At 34.4% G+C, this 21,356-nt stretch overlaps 1 protein-coding gene across 1 annotated transcript in view; it reads left to right on the top strand.

Annotated features, from left to right (window-relative positions):
* LOC132904734 (titin) overlaps positions 1 to 21,356 on the top strand; it is a 239,841-nt gene that overhangs the window by 79,525 nt on the left and 138,960 nt on the right. The window contains exons 39-43 of the mRNA XM_060955452.1: positions 597 to 694; positions 790 to 970; positions 1,338 to 1,415; positions 10,441 to 10,636; positions 10,712 to 10,902. Of these exons, the coding sequence (XP_060811435.1) occupies positions 597 to 694; positions 790 to 970; positions 1,338 to 1,415; positions 10,441 to 10,636; positions 10,712 to 10,902 (744 nt within the window). The remainder of the gene's footprint in view (positions 1 to 596; positions 695 to 789; positions 971 to 1,337; positions 1,416 to 10,440; positions 10,637 to 10,711; positions 10,903 to 21,356) is intronic.

Below are 21,356 nucleotides of genomic sequence, written 5' to 3'. Positions count from 1 at the left end.
GCAAAGAAACATCGTTAAATGTTATTAATACAATAAATTTCCGTGAGATCTCTGGCTCAAATGTAACTCAACATTTGTATTTCATTGTTCATCTGTGTCGTTATTCTTCGATTTGCATTTGCTGGAAAAAGGAGAGAGTCGAATATTTATGCATTCACCCTCATTTGGTATGTTAATGGAGCGTAATGATTTTTCGAATTGCTTCGATCCAACATTTTTGTCGTGCTTTCTCCATGCTGTTTCCTCGTTTCTGAAGAATTCGAAATTTATTCAATCTTCTTGTTCACTGTGTTCTCTCGCTTTAAAAAATTGTATGTTTGTTTGATATGCTTTCCTATCATTTTCTGCTCTATACGCGTACCTTCTCCAATTTGATTTCTTCCGCAGCTTCTTGCATTCCCATTGCAAATATTATACGTACGAAAAATTTCTGCCTCTTTCTTTCGAAAGAATTATCCGCTTCCGTTTGATACACAATTTTTGGCTTCTACCATCGCTTAAATTTGAAAATACCATCAATATACTTTTTCCACCATACCAAGCTATAGATTAAACGTGTTTAAATTACTCCAATTAAATCTAGCTGATTATTCTAGGATCACCATGGCCAACTACTAACGGAGTGGCCTCGAGCAAAGAAGTGATTCAGCCTTATCTAGAAATACTACCGAAAAAGGCACCTCTATTCATCACGGTAACTTGAATAAGACACTCTCTACGAACAAACGTTTAAACAAACCGTTTTCTTATCGTTCAAGAGTCGATCGATTTATGCGATGAAAATTTTAGCCACTGAGAGATATCGCGGTGGTGAGCGGACAAACAGCGAGATTCGAGTGCATCGTTCAGGCTGAACCACAACCGAACATCCTCTGGTCTAAGGATGGCAGAATCGTCGAGAATTCATCGTGCTACGAGATTCATTATCGTAATGGCGTTTGCCGTTTGACCATAGTGCGAGCTTTTCCTGGTATGCAATTAATATCGTAATTAAAATTACGTTTTTATTTTTCGTTAGAATAAAATCGCGTGTAATAGCCCCGTGAAGCTGTGACAGTAGTAAAAAGCAAAGTTTTCTAGCTTTTTCTACGTAATTATTGGTGAAATTTTTCTTATTGGACGTTTAGTTCTACCTTTGTAATTAAACGAATTTTTCCTTTATATTGGACTTTTAATTTCGTTGATAATTGATTAATACAATAAATAAAATTCGAATGGGAAAATATTGTGAAACGTTGATTGCGTTACGAGATATTAATGATAGGATGATTTACATATATTTTAGACAATTGTATATCGATTCTTCTAATAAAAGAAATCTCTTCTTTTCTTTTCAGAGGACGCTGGCACTTACGCGTGCACTGCAACGAATAGCTTAGGTTCGACAGTAACTTCCGCTACCTTGCAGGTGCCAGGTAACAGACGATCAGTATACGCGCCTATTTAATTATGGTCGAGAAGGGATTAAGCAAAAATAAATAGAAAAAAAAGCGCAACGTAATCTAATACAAAGGTGGTGGAACATTGAGCCTCTAGCTTCAGCCAAACTTCATGATTCGCGGTCGTTTCGCTTAATCGATCCTTTACCATCTCTAAAGAACATCGAACAAACGAAACAACGAATATTTTTCTATCGATAAAATCAAACAATTTTCGATCAAGATGAAATTATTCAAAATCGCAATGATACGAAAAATATAATGCCCGTGATAAGATAAATAAAATTATTTATAAATGGAAAACTATTAATAAACGGGCACGAATAAAATTAGTATTTAGAGCAAGAATATTGTACCCTTCGAAGGGTGCGAATCATTTTTCTTCTTTTGCATTTTGTACGTACGTAAAAATAAAACGAACGATTTTACGACAGGGGCGAGGAGAACTAGTCAAAATACGAATAGTGAGAAGTTGAAGAAAAATTCGCGAACGCTGGTGGATACGCTTTTCACTCTTCCTTTTTATCTTTTGTTCTTTTATCAGCGCGTAGTGAGCTTCCTCGAATGCATTTTCTGTCGTTGTTGCCGTGGAACAATTTGAACACGCTTTAATAGTAAGTCGTTTCTCTCTGTCTATTCTATTCTATCCCCTTCTTTCTTCTCTATTACCCTTGTATTTCCTTTATCCTCCCTCTTTCATTCTCGATCACTTTTGTCCTATCTTATTCTTCTTATTAAGCATGTAGCATACGTATTTATAAAGATTCTTCCGTTTTTCTTCTTTTTCTGTTTTTTTTTTTTTTTTTTTTTTTTTTTTTTAACTTTTTCGCCTGCCCTGTCATAGACTAGAATCGCGGTAATTTAATAGAAATTGCTACTAAATAAAAAAAAAAAAAAACGAATTGAAATCGAGCAAATTAAACTTTGTATTAACGCGATATTATTTAAAAAGCAGACAAAATTATAGATGTTGAAAGAGCGATGAAAAGTTAGTTTCCTAAATAATTGCAAATGGAATATTTACTTAACAATTGTTGAAATATCATTTTAAGATTTTAAATAAATTCAATTTCAAGTGTGAAACACCGTGATTCTCTACGAAACAGATACTAGTCAGTTTATCAAGCTACTACACTCAAGCGACAGAATTATTTATTAAACAAACGAGAACCGATAATATAGAGAAGGTTCCGATCATCGAGACGTAATTTTCTTTGAACTATAGTCCGAGATATAGCATTATTTAAAACGCTTTGTTGCTCAGAGTGTTTCGAAATACAGGAAACCGTAAAATAGATTCGCATAGATATATTGTTATCATACACTGTCATTCATCGCAGCAAACAATTTATTGGTATACTGTGTAAATAAACGTGTGCTTCCTCTGCAATACAAAAAAGAAAAAACTTGGGTACTATGGTGTCACGAATTATTTTCTCATTCCCTTGTTCCTCTCTTCCTCTTCTGTGTTTCTCTGTTTCTATGGCTGATTGTTCTTTATTGGCAAGGGTGCGATTTTGATACGGTGCTGGGACAGAGCATCGATGATGGTTATGACGCGAAATGGTAGGTGTTTCTGCTAATGTAATTGGGTATCAGCATGACATAGTTTTAAGCGGTGAAGCAATTAACACACGTTGGTTCGTTTCGAATTCATTTGATCTAGAATTTAATTCCATTTAATTTACACAATCGTAAATTATATTTAATATTGTGGACAATTTGTTCCAATATCGTGACGAATAAAAAGATATTAGAAAAATGATGGATATTTGGGAAATGAAAATTATTGCTCATAATGTAAAATCAGAATTGTATTTAACACGTTGTAAAATTTGATTCAACAGAAAATTGGCACGATCATTGTTAGAAATTAGAAATTATTATTCAAGATTTAATTTTATCTAATTTATACACCCATAGCTTATATTTAATATCGTTATATTTAATTTGTTCCAATATCGTGACGAATAAAAAGATATTAGAAAAATGATGGATATTTGGGAAATGAAAATTATTGCTCATAATGTAAAATCGGAATTGTATTTAACACGTTGTAAAATTTGATTCAACAGAAAATTGGCACGATCATTGTTAGAAATTAGAAATTATTATTCAAGATTTAATTTTATCTAATTTATACAACCATAGCTTATATTTAATATTGTTATATTTAATTTTCTCCAATATCGTGACGAATAAAAAGATATTAGAAAAATGATGGATATTTGGGAAATGAAAATTGTTGCTCATAATGTAAAATCAGAATTGTATTTAACGCGTTGTAAAATTTAATTCAACAGAAAATTGGCACGGTCATTGTTAGTTAGAAATTGTAAATTATTATTCAACATTTAATTTCATGCAATTTATACAACTGCAGCTTGTATTTAATATTTTGGACAATTTGTTCTAATATCGTGACGAATAAAAAGATATTAGAAAGATGATTGATATTTGGGAAATAAAAATTATTGTTCAGAATGTAATTTCATTTAATTTATGTAGCTGGAATTGTATTGAACACGTTGTAAAATTTGATTCAACAGAAAATTGACACAATCGCTATATATTTAAAAATTGGAAATTATTATTCAAGATTTAATTGTATTCAATTTATGTAATCGGAAATAGATTTTAAAAAATTAGAGAAACTGTTGATATTGGAAGATTTAAAATTATTGTTCAAGACGTTGAACGAAGAAAATGTTTTGAAATTTTAGAAACATGCCTGGTTATAAATTATAGCAGGTATATTTGTAAGGAAAGAAGAATCGTCTTACTACATTATACCATATTGTATTTATACCGTAGAATTGAGACGTTATAAAATATTGCAACAGATTATACAGATTTGCACAGCTGTATTTATTTTTAGTCTTTCATGATTTTCTCTACACTTCGCAGTCATTACATACTGTCAATCGTATAAAAATGTCACCTTGTATTCTTCTAATCGATTTACGCAAATCGAATTAACCTACTTTTGATAGAGAATAATTAAATTAGGAAATAAATTAGTAACTTGCTGAATCGTCGTTTGAGAAAAATATTAATTATGTACCATAAGATAGTTAATATCATTCCGCTATTTTTATTAGAGAAATATTCGTGAAACCGTCAGCCAGTGATCGACACTGAGAAAAACTGCACGATCATAAATTTTGTCTGCTTACACGAAACGTATTGTAAATAGCAACAAATCAATCAGTCACGATATTGAAATCAATCAAAGAAAATTCATTCCAACGTATTGCCCAACCACGATGTACATATATCACTCAGCAGTGCTCTTAAACTTTTGAATCTTCTGTCTTACCAATCCATAAGTACCGAAATATCCAATCATAAAACGATAATCGAGAATAAAATCTATGTATCTATATAATTAAATAAAATCTGAACTGGCAATAAAAATTCGCAAAACTCGCGCACAGATACTTCGTATCTACGAATAGTGGGAAATATTAGGTTTTCCGAAAAGTTTCTTTCGTTTCGTAAGGTGATAATAGATGAACAACAATTTCTGTTTTATATCATTTTATTGAATTAGCTATGATTCATTTCCTTCTATTTCTATTATTACGTTCGCGCATAATCCAATAAACATTGCGCGTCTATAATTTCCTTATAAAACGAAAGAAACATTTCGGACAACCTGATACTTTCGGATCAAATAAATTCGAGCGTCATTTCGAAAAAGTAGTAATAAGAAAAATAATCAGCTTGCGATTACGTTAGCGGCACGTAAATTCCCGTTTCCGTGTTATTTTACTTGGTATACGTGAAAAATTCTTGTGAAAAGGGAAAGGGGCGGGGAACGTTCGAAAAAATAAAGCGTCGCGAATAAACGGGACGTTCAATGCCGCAATAACGTATCGAAAAGCATTGTTCCGCCTTGTTCTTGTTGCACGATTAGTCATACGTATTTCAGGCACCCACTTATTTTCGGAGAGCAAAAGAAATATGTAGAGCGCAGCGACGCTGTTAGCGAATGTTAGCATTCGGGGGTTACTAACACCAGCGCGGATGTTTGCACGCCGTGTACGCTTGTTAATTGAGCTTTTCTTTAATCACTCGCATCACGGCATCGTATATATTTGGCCTGGTGAAATGAAATCCTGGCGCGAATATTTTACGCAGCCTTGACGAAACAACGAAAACGAGACGGTTTTTAGGTAGATGGATATTTCAAAGCAGAAGACGATGATTACTTTATAATTAACAGCCAGAATAATTAGGTTGTTTTAGAGATCATTGTGTGTATGTTTGTCGAATATCAGAGAAAACAAAAATAAAATGAAAGAACGATCACTAGTTTTGTAATTCATAGTCAGAATACTCAAGTTGCTTGAGAAAATTTGTTGTCCATTTTTATTGAGTATTAAACAAAAGCATTGGTTTGTAATTAACAATTTTGAGTGTGTGAACTGTAGTTTGAATATCAAAAAAAAAAAAAACAAAAAGGGAAGGATGATGATAATTGGTTTGTAATTTATAGTCAAGATAGTTAAACTACTTTGGATATTTTCTTTTGTATCTTAAAGATAGTTAGGTCCTTTGCCATTGATAATCAGAGTATTTAAATCATCTTGAAATGGAATATATGTTCTTCGATTATTTACTTAATTATTATTTACGAAAATGGACATACCCGAAGAAAGATAAAACAAATGATTTTCGTTCTTCGAAACAGAATTTTCTTCGAACTAGCGGCAACAGGTGAATTTCATTTTTGAACGGAATTTCTAATCTGGAACCGTTCTTCGGAGAATGTGTCTAATTTTAAAGTCAGCAGCGTTAGACATGTCCACGTATATTTATATGTAACATTGTCCGCAAATTTGGAAACACTATTCTACTGCTCTGCTTCGAATTTCGTAACGCATACGTACGTAATACGTATATAAAGCAGGATATTGTTACGTTGGAAAATGATGAAATTTACGAGTCTATCGCGAAACATTGCGTAATAATATTCACTATCGAGTTCGTAAACTAAAGAAGTAAAGAACCGATCGAAATCAGATATGTTGGAGGTGTTAGTCGACATATTTAAAAACATCGTTCTATCGAAACGTTATTTTAAAAAAAGCAGAAATTAAGAGAAAAGAAAAATAACAGCAAACTATAAATCAATAAATCGCGTGAATTAAAATGAGACGAAACGATAAATATATTTTCGAGGGGGAAATTAATATTTTTGGAAGAAACGAATACGCGAACGTTCGTATGCAGGATGAACAGGCTGTTGGATGATGCGGTATGAAAATAGACGGTAAGGTAATCCCGGAATGCGATGGAAAATATGAGTCGACGATCCAAGAATAAACGAGAGAAAAACAAGCGGTTACGATTGTTAAAGATCTCGGTACTATTTCTCTTTTCTTTTTTTACAAAAAACGCGTCATAGCTGTTCGTTCGTTCGTGATATTAAATCGCCTGTTCGACGAATCATTGCGCAATCTTTGCCACTTCTAGTACGATTTACCAAGATTTTTCACCAGAAACGATATTTCACTTTGATGAAAAGCGCCGATCGTTTTACTTAAAATCAAATATTCGCAACATGGGCTATTAATTGATTTTCAATAAGAATTATTATTCTCACTATCTACATGCATATTTGTTCAAATCTTTTTAACGAGGTTTTTCAAAATAATGTCATTTTTTATTTAGTATCTAACTCCAGTGTTATATTATATTACATTATACATATATCGTAATTTTGCAATCAGCTTTGCTTATCTCTTATCGTTGCAAAACGATGTAAGCAGTTCTGTCCACTTTCATCGAACATTCCACATAATTAACTTGGATCTTCTGATTTCCATGTAACGATCATGTACCAAGGCTTTAGACAACGCATAATCGCAAAGTTCTCATTACGTCATCTTTCCAACAATATTTTCCAAAATCAGGTTCGTACAATTTATTAGGTTGTCCGGAAAGTCTCTTTCTTTTACGGACACGTCTTCTACAACGACGCATCTTTGTGCAAACATGAAACCTAATCTGTCGAACGTTGTAATCTTTATCTTGATAGAACAAAATGGATCGTACGTAATTGGATAAAATAATATAAAACGGAAAATATTGTGCATCCGTTATTTCCTTATAAAACGAAAGAAACTTTAACTAATACTTTGTTCCAAAGCATCGTTTCAGTCGACAAATGAATGATGTAACGAAACCGGAAGTCATTGTTCGAATTACCAAACAGAAGCAATCTTTCGTTTAATCATTTCGCACGGAATCCAACAAGACGTAATAAGAAGAGATTGCAGGTCTCCTGAGGTTTGGCATGCAACAGTAGCCAAAAATAGTCCTGGTTCGACCAAATTTTACGGAGAAGCTTGTTGATCGAGCGGAAGCATCGTCGCATTCTTTTCATTCCTTCGTTCGATCCGTAATTAGAAACAAATTAAGAGAATCTAGAGATAAACACGATGAAACCGATAAAAGTCGATAAGTTGCAATTCTGTTTGGAGATTGTTCGTTTGCTTTATTTTTTTTTTCTTTTACTAGAAAAAAAAACGTTACATTCCGTTGATGTAACGCTCGTTGGCACACTTCCTATCAACTAGGACATTGACATTTAAACAGCATTGGAGAAGCATTTATCTCGCTCATTCTGTTATATGGTTATTGATCGCAGTCGCTGGTAAATTTAATGGCCCATTTGACACATTCCAGTAGTAGATTCTTTTTATAGTTGTCCTTTTGTATTGCCCCGACATGTGACCTGAATTTTCTTTGTATTTGACAGATATTTATTGCTTTTCTTCTGGCTTATGGTAATTGTTTGCTATGGATCATGCAAGTTCATAAATGTACAATCTCACGTTTAACGTTATTTAACTTGTCCTTTTATTAACTTTAATACTATTTTTCTCTTTAGGAAATTCCTAAATAATTGTACTATTGCGTTCAGAGTGGATTTTATATAACATTTACCTTTTAATAACAATATGATAAAATTATTTCGGTATATTTCCATTTCGTGAAAAGCTCTTCGAACGATAATATATATTTATTTACAATGAAAAACTTGTTAAATCGTGTAATTCCTTAAGAAGTGGACTGTTGATGTTTGCGCAAATGTCAATGTTTGTGGATAACCCTAAAGAAACTAGAACCTACGTATAGATTGTGTTTCATCTACTAAATGTCATAAACTATACTACTTTAGATATTTTATACATTTCTGCGTATTATATGCATTCTGTCTATTTTTATACCCTTCGACTTGCGATGAATAATTATAATAAAAATTCGCAGTGTACTAATAAGCATTAAAAATATAAACAATTATAATAATAATACATAATAATAATACATCTTCGTGTTAACACTAGAACTACCGATAGCTAACACGAAGCTATTTCTATGAAAACCAATGAAAATGACTGGTCTTTAAAAAATACGTAATAATAGAATATTTGTATATTTATTGATTCATTACTTTCTCATAGAAGCAATTCCATGTCATGTGGTACATTTTGGTGTTATTAATCCATCTGGCACTATGATCCCTAAACGAGAGTTGACAGATTTATAAAATTGTAGAAGCAGTGAAAATGGCTGGTCTAAAAAATACGTAGTAATAAAATATTTGTATATTTATCGATTCATTACTTTCTTATAGAAGCAATTCCATGTCATGTGGTACATTTTTGGTATTATTAATCTATCTAGGACTATGATCCCTAAACGAGGGTTGACAGATTTATAAAATTGTAGAACCAGTGAAAATGATTGGTCTGTAAAAAAATACGTAATAATAGAATATTTGTATATTTATTGATTCATTACTTTTTTACAGAAGCAATTCCATATTATGTAGTACATTTTTGGTATCGTTAATCCATCTGGCACTATGATCCCTAAACGAGAGTTGACACATTTATAAAATTGTAGAACCAGTCAGTTAGTGTTAGCATCTAGCGATCTAGCGATCGATCCGAAATTTTCCTGATAACCGATATCGTCATATTTAATGATATACAATAAAAATTTTAAAAATGTGTGGGAAGTTGTATTAGGTTGTCCGAAAAGTTTCTTTCGTTTTATAAAGAAATGACGAATGCATAATATTTTCCGTTTTATATTATTTTATCGAATTACGTATGATCCATTCATAATCCAAATCATAATGTTCTACAGATTAGGCTTCACGTTTGTATAAAGATGCATCGTTGTAAAAGACGTGTCTGTAAAAGAATGACACTTTTCGGATAACCTAATACAAAACGAGGAAACTGGTTGGAATTGGGGTTTGATAAACAGATTGACAAGTACTTTTACACTTTGTCAAGTACCAATCATTTTGACTGGTATAGGTATAAGTAGCCTTGATACAAAATTATTTTCTCTTTGTATACATAAAAAACAAAATAAAACTCATTATAATATTCTCTTAGTTATCGTTACGAAACTCGTTACATCATTGCAGGGAAAAATATAACACGAAGTAGGAATTTAAAAATAAAATTGTAAAACCAGACAATTTGACTGGTGTGGTAGTCCTAGTGTTAATCCTGTAATTGCAGCTTAACTTTTAAAAATCAGCCAACTCACGTCATTATACCATATATTCCATTGCACATCCTCATAATGAAAAATTCTACACGTTAATCCTAGTAACGAAAAATACGCCTAATACAAAACGAGGAAACTGGTTAATTGGGGTTCGATAAACAGATTTCACTTTTACACTTTGACAAGTACCAATCATTTTGACTGTCATTGGTAGAAGTAGCCTTGATACAAAATTACTTTCTGTTTGAATACATAAAAACAAAGTAAAACTCATTATAATATTCTCTTAGTTATTGTTACGAAACTCGTTACATCATTGCGGGAAAAAATATAACACGAAGTAGGAATTTAAAAATAAAATTGTAAAACCAGTCAATTTCAGTGGTGTGGTAGTTCTAGTGTTAATTAAACTCTGTAAGCAATGTATACCGATATAGTAAATGTTGTAACGTAATTTCAGGAGTTCCTTCACCATTCTATGGGACATATCGGGACCAAAACATCAGCGAAAGAGTGATCGAGAGTTCGCCCAGGTACGTAGCTCTGAGGGACCTGTTTCTACCGCAAGAAAACTACGTGAAAACGACACCTATGAATCGTCAACATTCGACGCGACACGATTCCTCTGTCGCGTGCAACTTGATCGCGGATCGCAGGTAGACTCCGATCGATCGAATCGATCGATATAGCGAATACCACGGAGAGACTAATCGAGACGTTGTTTCATTTAGTTATCCAGGTGGCAGCTATCGCGAGAGACGAATTACGGCGGAAGAATGCGACCAGATAACAGAACGAAATGTGATAGCGCGACGACTCGAATATTCCAATTTCGAGACGGACGATTCGTTTCACGATGATTTCTGCTTCGATCGCGAATATTCCCGTTACACATCGTCGAAACCGAGGCCACCAGACAAAGGTAAGTGTCGTTCATTTTTATTTGACGACAATGTGAAGGAAACGCGATAATGTGGTTCCGGTGAATCTCCAAAGTTGCTCCTTTTCTAATTTAGGCTATTTTTGTGATATTTAAAAAACGATATTTTAATACAATACAAAAGAGAGGAAATTCGTCAGGTTCTACGATGTTAACTTTTTAAAAATAGATGATACATTCACAAAGTGTTATACAAAACCAACGGCATCGTGAACCTTGCGATTATCAATGTTCTTAAAAATGTTCAGCAGGATGACAAATATATACATACATGCGTTTAATCTAAAAAGTAAATAAAAATGTAATATTGTCGCTAAAAGATTAATCGACACTGTGTTGAAATTTAAGATCGCGCCTCGATAAGATCCGACGAATCTGATTTATCTTGTTTCTCCCCGTGTGGTCTTTATTTAATATTTTCTGATTTTTATTTTTCGAAACATCGGCAATATCCGATTGGCAAGAGTTGGATGTACTTTTTGTGGCTGCAGTATTGTATCTTTAGAAGTTGAGCTGTTGCTAAAATATTTCTAATATTATTTTAGTGATTAATAGAAGAATAGGACGCTTATTTAGAATATACAGCCGTTTAGAAACAGTTTATGGAAATTAGGTTTTTACCAAGAGGTTTCCAGTGATCAACAAAAGAACAGACATTTTTACTTTCCATAGTCTGATCTGCAAAACGAACGACATCTTCTTACGGTTCCGAATCTTTGCAAGTCAGACTTTTGATTTTTAAAATGTGTCTTTCGTCGATTTGAAAAAGTAGGACAGTTCTTAAGAAGGTAACTTCAAAGCCTTTTCTAAAGAAGATGGTTCTTAAAAATAGCATCTCTATCTAACTTCAGCGTGAAACTCTAAGATATTTTCTATTAGTAGCCTCACGGCTATAAAATAAGAATCCAGAATTTTTCGTATATCAATTCTCCAGTTACGCTCAATCTCATCGTCACAGTTTCTGCTCTACCAATTACCAGCCGCTAAAATCTACCTCGTCGTCGCCGCAAAAAGAGCGAGTCGAATTCAGCGGTCCAAAAATACCCTTTCGAAGCCACTCACCGAGTTATACGTATTCGCGTAATCCTTCCTTTTCCCTGCCTCTTAAAATCATAATAACGAACCGCTAATAATTCTAAGAACCGAAAATTTCAAACAAACTTTCACACCCACGTTCGCAATCAAACAACGCTCAGCATCGTTAACCCGTCAGCCGCGACACCGAAATCGCGTCTACTTATTCCCTTAATTTCCACGAGCCACGCCATTCTCGCGTCGCGTATTTCGCATTGCGTGAAGGGTCCCTTTGTGACAAACCTATACGAGACATTCAGTCGCGGCCAAAAATAGATGGACAAAAATAGTGGAAATAGTTATCGATGAAATTCCATTAAATACGGCTCGTAAACTTGTAAACAAAATTGTAAACTTGAATTTCGATTATTTGTCAAATAATTCGTGTACGTAAGGATATACAGGTTGTCCCAAGAATCGTGATGCAGTCGATAATAGAACGATCCTACGTGGAAGAAAAGAAATTGGAACTATGGAATGAAATTGTTTCGTACGAGCCAAGTTCAAGTGTTATATTCGACAAATGTCGAAATTCAATTTTCTCGAAAACAACTTCTACGAATCAATTTCATTCTACAGTTTTCATCCGTTCCTCCACACAGTATCCTCGTATTAACAATTGTACCACGATTGCTGAGCTACCCTGTACAATAAACGAAACTTAATTGCACGTATAGCGCTAGTACCAGTTCCAGTGAACTCGATATCCACTTCCATTACCTGTCCATTTATTTCTATCTTTAATAGTAAATTTCGTTCGTGAATTTGTAGCGGAAAATATTTTGTACAAAAAAGGTATGAAAATCGTCCGCTAGATCGCAGAGGGTTGAGCGTTGTATAACAAACGTAGACCGCTGAATTTCGATTCATCGGCTCGTAGCAGACAAGGGAGCGTTTCAAAGGCTTGTCTAATTGGCTAACCCACATTCAGGGTCCTTCGGACGATTACTCGCGGTCGTCCGCGAAAATAGCATTCGACGTGCATACACGCGAGACCAGGTGGGTATCCTCCGTTGATTGCACACGTACAGGAGACAGAATGTGTGGAGAGTACACGAGTTTTTGGTGGTGAGGCGGACGTTGAATCATAGACTGGCCACCCCTCGAGTCGCTTCGCCCCCAAGAGGCCCTCGAGAACCGAAATAGACGCGTCGCTATGCGCTACCTTGGCGAAACGCGGTGATTCACTGGTGACCCATCTTTCGAGAGATCCAGCGATCGCCCGTGTTGTCGATCGTTGAGAATTTCGAACTTTAGGCTTTTTATTTTTTTTTATTTTTATTCGTTCGTTCTTTGTTTTACTTTGCCTCGCTCTCCTTTGAAATAAAGGGTTTACCTCGTGGCGATTCAATCGATAGAAATTTGCTATTTCTTACATCAAGTTCTCATTCGTTTGATTATTTGGAATTTTTCAAAGGTTTTGATTCTTCTTACCGTATACAGTTTGCTTGGAGCGCGTTGCAAATGGTACAACTCCATTTTTTCTAATACTAAATTTCCCTCGATGATTCATCCGTTTAGCGGATTTTCTTAACCTTGGAATTTCTTTCTTTTTTTATATCAACTGAATAAATGAATCATCGCTTCCAGTAATCTGCGTATTCTCAAATTACCTTTTAGTGACATTTTCTAAAATAATACCATTCCCCGTGTAGTATTTAAATTCAGTATATTAATTAAATTTAAGTATCGTAGCGTACACTCTAATTTTACAGCCATCTTTCTAGAAAAATTGTGATTCTTCCGGAAGATTATTGCGATTGTGTGCAATTAAAATCGACCTTCCCTTTGTAAAATATTTTTAGTATTTTTCGTGGTATTTCTAGTCACATTTTTTATCCACTGATTTAATCGGTTACATGACCCACGCGTTTCAGTTGCTTTATATCAGAATACGTAACTGTTATACATATGATTCACTGTATGAACTAACGTTAAAGCAATTCTGAGAAACAAAATATTTTCGTTCCACAGTACATATTTCCTTCGACTGATTGATTGATACAAATATATTCGTTAACGATCAGCTAGATAAATATTACGATTAATCGCACTGTTCATATGTAACATCAAGAAACTTCTTTCTTTATTTCCTATCGATCAATTTACGAGCTATAATTTCCAGTTTTTACTACATTTGCAATGCAGATTGTTCTTAGCTACATACGATCAATTTGATTCTACGGTAGAAACTGAAGCAACCTGTAACATAGGTTTCTGCATAGAAATAAAAAAATCCACTTGTTAGGAGAAGTATGTGGTCGAGGGGTCGCCATAAAAGCTATCTATGTAATTTTGTGCAAATACAACTTGTACTATTTAGTTTCGATGACTTGGCTCCAGTATTTTTAACGACAAAGGTCATATAATTTTGTGAAATGATGCAGATATTTTCTATGTTTGCATTCGTGAAATGTGTACAAAGACAAATATATCTATTATTTGAACTAATATTGTTAATCTGTATCTATAAGAAACTATAATCTATTCTTCGTAGCAAAATACTCGTATCCATCAACGCGTCAATTTCAAGAACAAGTGGAAACTAGAAGGAAGGTAATAACGTTTCTCGAATATTTTGAATATACCTCTGATTTTCATTGCCAGTTTCTGGCATCCTGGCGTTAGATTGTAACACTTAACGAGTTACATATCCTGAAGGCCAGAAATAAACGAAACAGAATCCAAGTCGTCTACTCGATCTTCACGTAAAGATACAAAGAATGGAAATATCAAAGTTATTCGGACGAATTATGCCACGTGTACAGGTATTAATTACCGGCTAAAGTCTTAAGACTTAAACGAAATTAAATGAAATTAAGACTCTGTTACCTTAGGAGAGCCTTTACTTAGAGTTAGTCAAAAATCCATGAAGACAAAGAAGATTATCGTTGATGTCTGTAGCAATAACTTTGTATTGGAATTATTATTAATTAGATGTTAATTAAAAATAATAGAAAATTCAGTAGAAGATTCAGTGTATCGTTCAACTAGGTCAAAAAAGGCACTGGGTATGTTTTGAAACACCAATTTGTAACATATCGAGTAAAGTATTTGCAGCAGAGAAATCAAGACGAAAGATACTTGCATGAAAAAATATATATAATTCAAGGAGAAAATACTCTGAAAAAGCCATTGAAAACTGTCAAAATAACATTTTTAAATTACAGGTTTTCTATGAAAAATTAAGAAATGCACATTTTTGCTATGATAATTTTAGTATTAATATTTGAAACAATAATACTTTACGCTAGAGCTATTGCTTCGTTCGTGTTTACTACATTCTGTGCGAAAGCAACAAAGTATATTGCTGACTATTCTAAGAAACTCGTCTTCAGCTTTTTTATTCTATTCAATTACCATCTTTCTCTCATTGTTGGATAGTACAGCTGTGTAAATAGAAAAAATAATTAGAAACCTTTGACTGCTGCTGTACACTTTCTTTAACGAAATACACGGAGGAAGAATGGCTTTGTAATATTCAGGCAATTAAACGAGCCAGTGCGGATTCTGCCGCGTTACGATTGCAAAAGATCACCGCCGTACGTTTTCGTTGTGCGTGCGTGTTCTTCTCTCACCTCGTAACATGAAACCGAACGCATTGTACACTGTACACGATTCTTGCTCAGCATAATGTCTGAATTACACGCTCGCGCGGCTGCATCTGACCCACAACTCGCGCCTCCACTGTCAGTTTAAGTAGAGGTTACTGTTAATCCGATCGTTTCCTCTGCCACTGTCCGCTAATTGATCGTCAATCTGCGTTTTTGAAATGTTTACTTCGATACGAGCCTCTTCTTCGTCGATTCGATCGATGACTCTGACATTTTTAAACATAAACTTTTCAACTTAAAGTAATGAATCTTTTTTCTTGTTCTTGGAGATTCTTAATTTTCACCATCTTTACTCTTCCTTCTTATCGATTTTATTTTATAAAAAGATCGAACAATTAAAAAAAGAAATATTACTTTGGACGTCATTTTTTGATATCGTTCGTGGATTGACGTTATCTGTGACCAATATCGGCGGAAGTTTAAACAAATACTCTGATCGTTCGCTAATTAATTCTACACTCTTTACAGGGGGGTATGGTAAAGGAAATGTCACTTTTTCTTGTTCGAACGTCACGAAAGAAAATTATCGATCTACGTTTTTAATTTATCCTTCCTTCGCTAATGGCACAAGATCCGAATTCTTCAATTCTATTCGAATAATCGTAATTTAAATGTTACCTGTGGTTCTAGCTGGTGATCAGACACATACCCGAATTAATTATTCCATTGATTAATTAATTGGTTGCTTTTCTTAGCGAAGAAGAAACATCACCTTTCCTACTCGAAATATTACGAAAGAAAATGATCAAGCTACGTTTCTCATTTATTCCATGACTGATATTAACAAATCCAATTACTAGTAAATTATTCAAATAATTATAATTTAAACAACGATTTAAATAAATCCTATCGTTATAATTTAAACAGCATCGATATTACTAATCTAAAAGGCGTGTAAATCTAAAAAATCCTAGACGAACGTTGTGCCAACTATTACGTTGCTAAAACGCGTCTTGAACGCGTATTGCACGCGTTTGTCTCGCTCCGATTCTTCGGGATGCGAAACGCTATAACGGTTGGACAAGATTTTTCCGGGCGTTCGTCGCGCAAACGCGGCGACTAATGAACAATTAGGAGATAAATTGGCCGCAGACGATATTATCGAGATGAAATTCTAGAGAAGTAGCAATATCGTTTTGAACGAAGGAACAAATTTATGTGCGTCGATGTTGCTTCGACCAACGTAAACCTTCGATTCGAGCTAATGGCTCATCTGGCACGTACGTTGCCCGTTCGACGATAAATCGTTTCATTGTCGCGTTTTAATTTATGGCCGAACACAGGGCAGCAAAGAGAACAAGTATCGGGTTGGAAACATTCGACAGACTGGCCTTCGACAGGCCTTATTCGTCCGTGGCGATCTGTTCTACCAGGAAGATTGTGTAATTTACCATGGGCGACGAGCCGGTCGTTACGTCGAGGATGTTATAAAATTCGTTGTTTAATGTTTAATCTTGGATCTACCAAATCTAAGTCGAAACGAATGACGGAATTCGAAATTCCTTGATCTTAATAAAAAAAGAAGTTTCTGACCAAAAATGTTTACTTCTTAAGAATGCGAAGGTACGTATGGCGAAACTAATGTCGATTTTTGGTGAAGTAGAAACATCGTCCTGTTTCGTCAATGTATTTACATTTAGTATAGCATTTATATAACAATTAATTAAATTGAAGAATATTTCATACGATAAATGGATGCTATGAAAAAGAAATGTAGCATCTGTTAAGAAAATCTTCATCGGAAAATAAAAATACGTGCAAATACTTTTTGTAGGCGCTGTATATTTATTTTTCGTCATGTTTCGTCAGTGTATTTGCATTTATTATAGCATTTATATACCAATTAATTAAATTCAAGAATATTTCATGCGAATTGATATTGTGAAAATAAAATGTAGCATCTGTTAAAAAAATCTTCATTGGAAAATAAGAATACGTGCAAATACTTTTTGTAGACGCTGTATATTTATTTTTCGTCGTGTTTCGTCAGTGTATTTGCATTTATTATAGCATTTATATAACAATTAATTAAATTCAAGAATATTTCATATGATAAATTGATACTGTGAAAAGGAAATGTATCATCTGTTAAGAAAATCTTCATCGGAAAATAAGAATACAAGCAAATACATTTTGCAGGCGCTGTATATTTATTTTTCGTCATGTTTCGTCAGTGTATTTGCATTTATTATAGCATTTATATAACAATTAATTAAATTCAAGAATATTTTATGCGAATTGATATTGTGAAAATAAAATGTAGCATCTGTTAAGAAAATCTTCATCGGAAAATAAGAATGCGAGCAAGTACTTTTTGTAGGCGCTGTATATTTATTTTCGTCGCACAATACTATTTTAATTATAGTCGTTTATAGTATACATATGGTTATACGTGTGTGCACCGATGCTTTTGCAAGAATTCCACTATGGTCTGTTGTTTGGCTAAGGTTCTGAGCAAATTGCGTGGAAGTTGATTTTTGTTCGCTATTATGCTTAAGATAACGATAACAGTATGATCAAAATATGTTCGGGATGCCACGATTGGAATTTTAGTTGCCTTGAAATATGATAACGAACGAAAAAATTATAAAAAGTATCTGCTCGGATATCGATGTTAAATTCCAATCGTCGTAATTAGTTTCAAATTATAATAATTATAACCAATGTTTCAATCGTATTTTGTAATTAAAGCTGATTACATGTTCAGATCATTGTAAAACTGTGATTAGCAAATACATGATCCGATTATTCTTTTTGGCAATTTGCATTCTGAGAGTTCAGAAAACTAAGCTGCCGATTTATATCGTTGAGCTTTTCATACAGAGAGGTATCGATTTATGCTGATTAAATAAAATGATGAAATAAAGGGATTCGATTAAACATAATCGATGCTTAACGAAGAGACAACAGGCAAAGGAGTCTGTTTCCACGTTTCTGGATTTCATCCATGGAGAATCAGCGTGAAATAGAATCACTCGAACGAAAACAAGCTACTCTTGTTTCATTCTAAACACAATTAATTTCACTGTTAAAAGAATCGAGTCTTTTACCATTTTAATGAAGGGAATACTTCGATCTAACCGTAACAAAATTAATACCCAATATGCAAAAATTCACTGACAAGTGGACCAAGCTTAAAAATAGTAACAACTAGATAACAACTATTTTTGGTACCGAAAATAAAATGATTTTGAATATTACATCACGTGACGTAATCTGTCTGCTCCAGAAGCGGAGTCATTTTAAAGATTCGAAGGTCACGTCCATTTTTGTAAAGGAAATTATATATATAGCTTCTCCAAATTTTGCAAAAGAGATAACTATTAAAAATTATAAAAAAATTAACAAAAAAAGGAACAATTTTAATTACAGCTGTATAACGAATACAGGAAATTTCAAATTGTAATTCAATTAAAATTGAGATGAAGCTTCGTTAAATTTAATTTCAGAAGGTTTCTATCTGAAGATGTAAAATTTCAATGTAACTAAAATTTGATTCAGAAAAGGAGAGTTTTGGTTATCTACAAAGCACGTAGAAAATAGTTTCACATTTAATTTGTAGCATGCGATCTTAAAGTGTCCGATAGATCTTTTGATTTGAAAGTACAAAAATATGCATGTACTTTCAACGTTGACTGTACTGTATCGACGAGAGCTTCAAGAGTCAAATTATCGAGGCCTCGTTATCGAACGAGTCCTTCGGCTCGTCGATCGCACGTGAAAGCGAACTCGTTCGCATTTCGCGCGATCGTCGTCGATTGTCGCGACCAGCCGCTTCGTACGATTTTAGAAGGCTCGAATTCATGGCGCGCGTGCACGAAAACGGGGGATGTCTACTGCTAAACTTGGCCGAGCCCGCGTTCGTAGGAGTCTAGATGATTTGTACCAGCGAACTCGAGAAAAAGTCAACCACAAATGCGTTTGAGAGGGACATTTCCGTGGAACGCCAAATAGAAAAAGATGAGATGAGATTTTGCTGGAGCAAAGTGAACGACGAGATCGTAGGATGATACGAAAATTAACTTCAATGAACAATCTCTGGTTAGAAAGTCGAAAGAAAATTTTTTATTTATAAATTTTTAAATATATATTTGTTTGAGCTCGTTTAACTGCTGCAGTAATTTTCCAAAAATGTAGAATTTTTGAAGAAGGTATACGTACGAGTCTGATGAGTTTCGAGACTGATTTTAGGAAATAGAATTAAGAGCAATCGAATTAACAAATGAAATTCATTTAACTAGTTCGTTTTAAAAAAACGAGAAAAATTGGACCAAAGTTTCTGAATAGATGTTTATATGATAATTAGTAGGTAAAGAAGAAGACTCATTAGTTTTATTTTGACGATCACACTGCTTACATTCGTCACCTAATTCATTGGGAGCAAGTCTGCACAGGCAACCGACAACTTGAGAAAACAATGGGTCGCACGTAACGTAATAGACAACATTAGGGCAATCTCCCACACTATTATTGGCCTAACTGCATCGTCGATTATACTTATCCCTTCCTGAACTTACATTAACAATTCCATTCAAACCTCTCGTATGAAAACTCGTGCAATCGTACCATTCAGATTTCATCTTTATCAAACTTTTAAAGCCTTAATAATTAAATAATAACTAAAGAGATATCAAAGTAAATTGTCGAAATTCTTAACTGTTTGCTTGATTATATCTCAAGCAACTTGTCATTCGATCGCAGCCATCAAAATCCGTCGGAGCAAATTCGCCAAACTATAATTACTACAGAAACACTAAATTACCGAAGTTACTACCGAAACTACTTAATTTCAAAATTAATTACTAGGGACCATTATGCGTCCGAGTCTCCCGTACCAAAACCCTCCACTCGTAACTCACTTTTTATTAACCTAATGTTAATATAATTTTAGAAAAAAAAAACTCTAATCGTTAGGAAAAAATCCTAACTGTCATCACGAGCGCAATTGCTCCAAATTCAAGCTGGGACTATGCATCCTCGTGCGACACGTCGTCGTAAAATCTCCACGCCAACGCTCCATTCGAAAGAGCGAGACGTGACATTATCGTCTGTTGTCGAGAAAGGGGATCGAGCAGGAAAATTAAATGAAAAAAAAGGACGAAGAGAAGAAGGAAAGCGAAGAACATAAGCAGAGGTAGAAAGAGAGAAAGAGAGAGAGAGACGGAGAAAAATGCGAGAAACGAGCACTGGACGAAAGAGAGGAGCACGCCGGCTGCACGAGTGCACGCACGACTGTATGAGAAGCGAAGAGGAAGGAGAACGTGTCGGAGAAAGGGGCTGAGACGAACGGGGAATGGTTTGAAGGAGGGAGACAAGAGCAAGGGTGTGAGAAGTGCGTAGATGCGTGGGCGTCTGTCAGTGAGCGCGAGAACGCTGCGTGAACCGCGCGTCGACTTGCGGCTCCGTTTGAGCCACGGGTTTCTCGTTTCGAATTAATCGTTAACAGGATTCGATCGATTTGAATAATAGACGAGCATCAACTTGCTCGAATGGTAGAGAATAATCGAGTAAAGCCTGATTCACGTTAGCGATCAAAGGTACGGTCAGATGACGATCGATCGAAAACGATTTAAAATTTAGGATTTTATCGAGGCATTTGCACTAAACCGTGAGAAACGATAAAATCCTGTCGTAGTCTCTTTCATTTTTATTCGTTCGCTCGAAGAAAAGACAATGTCGTTCTCCAACTATACTTCGTGACTGAAATCGTATAGCTCGCTGTAATTCCATAGAAATTCGATCGAACGC

This window comes from Bombus pascuorum, chromosome 2 (genome assembly GCF_905332965.1).
Source record: "Bombus pascuorum chromosome 2, iyBomPasc1.1, whole genome shotgun sequence".
NCBI lineage: Eukaryota > Metazoa > Arthropoda > Insecta > Hymenoptera > Apidae > Bombus > Bombus pascuorum.
This window is presented reverse-complemented; position numbering and strand designations above follow the sequence as displayed.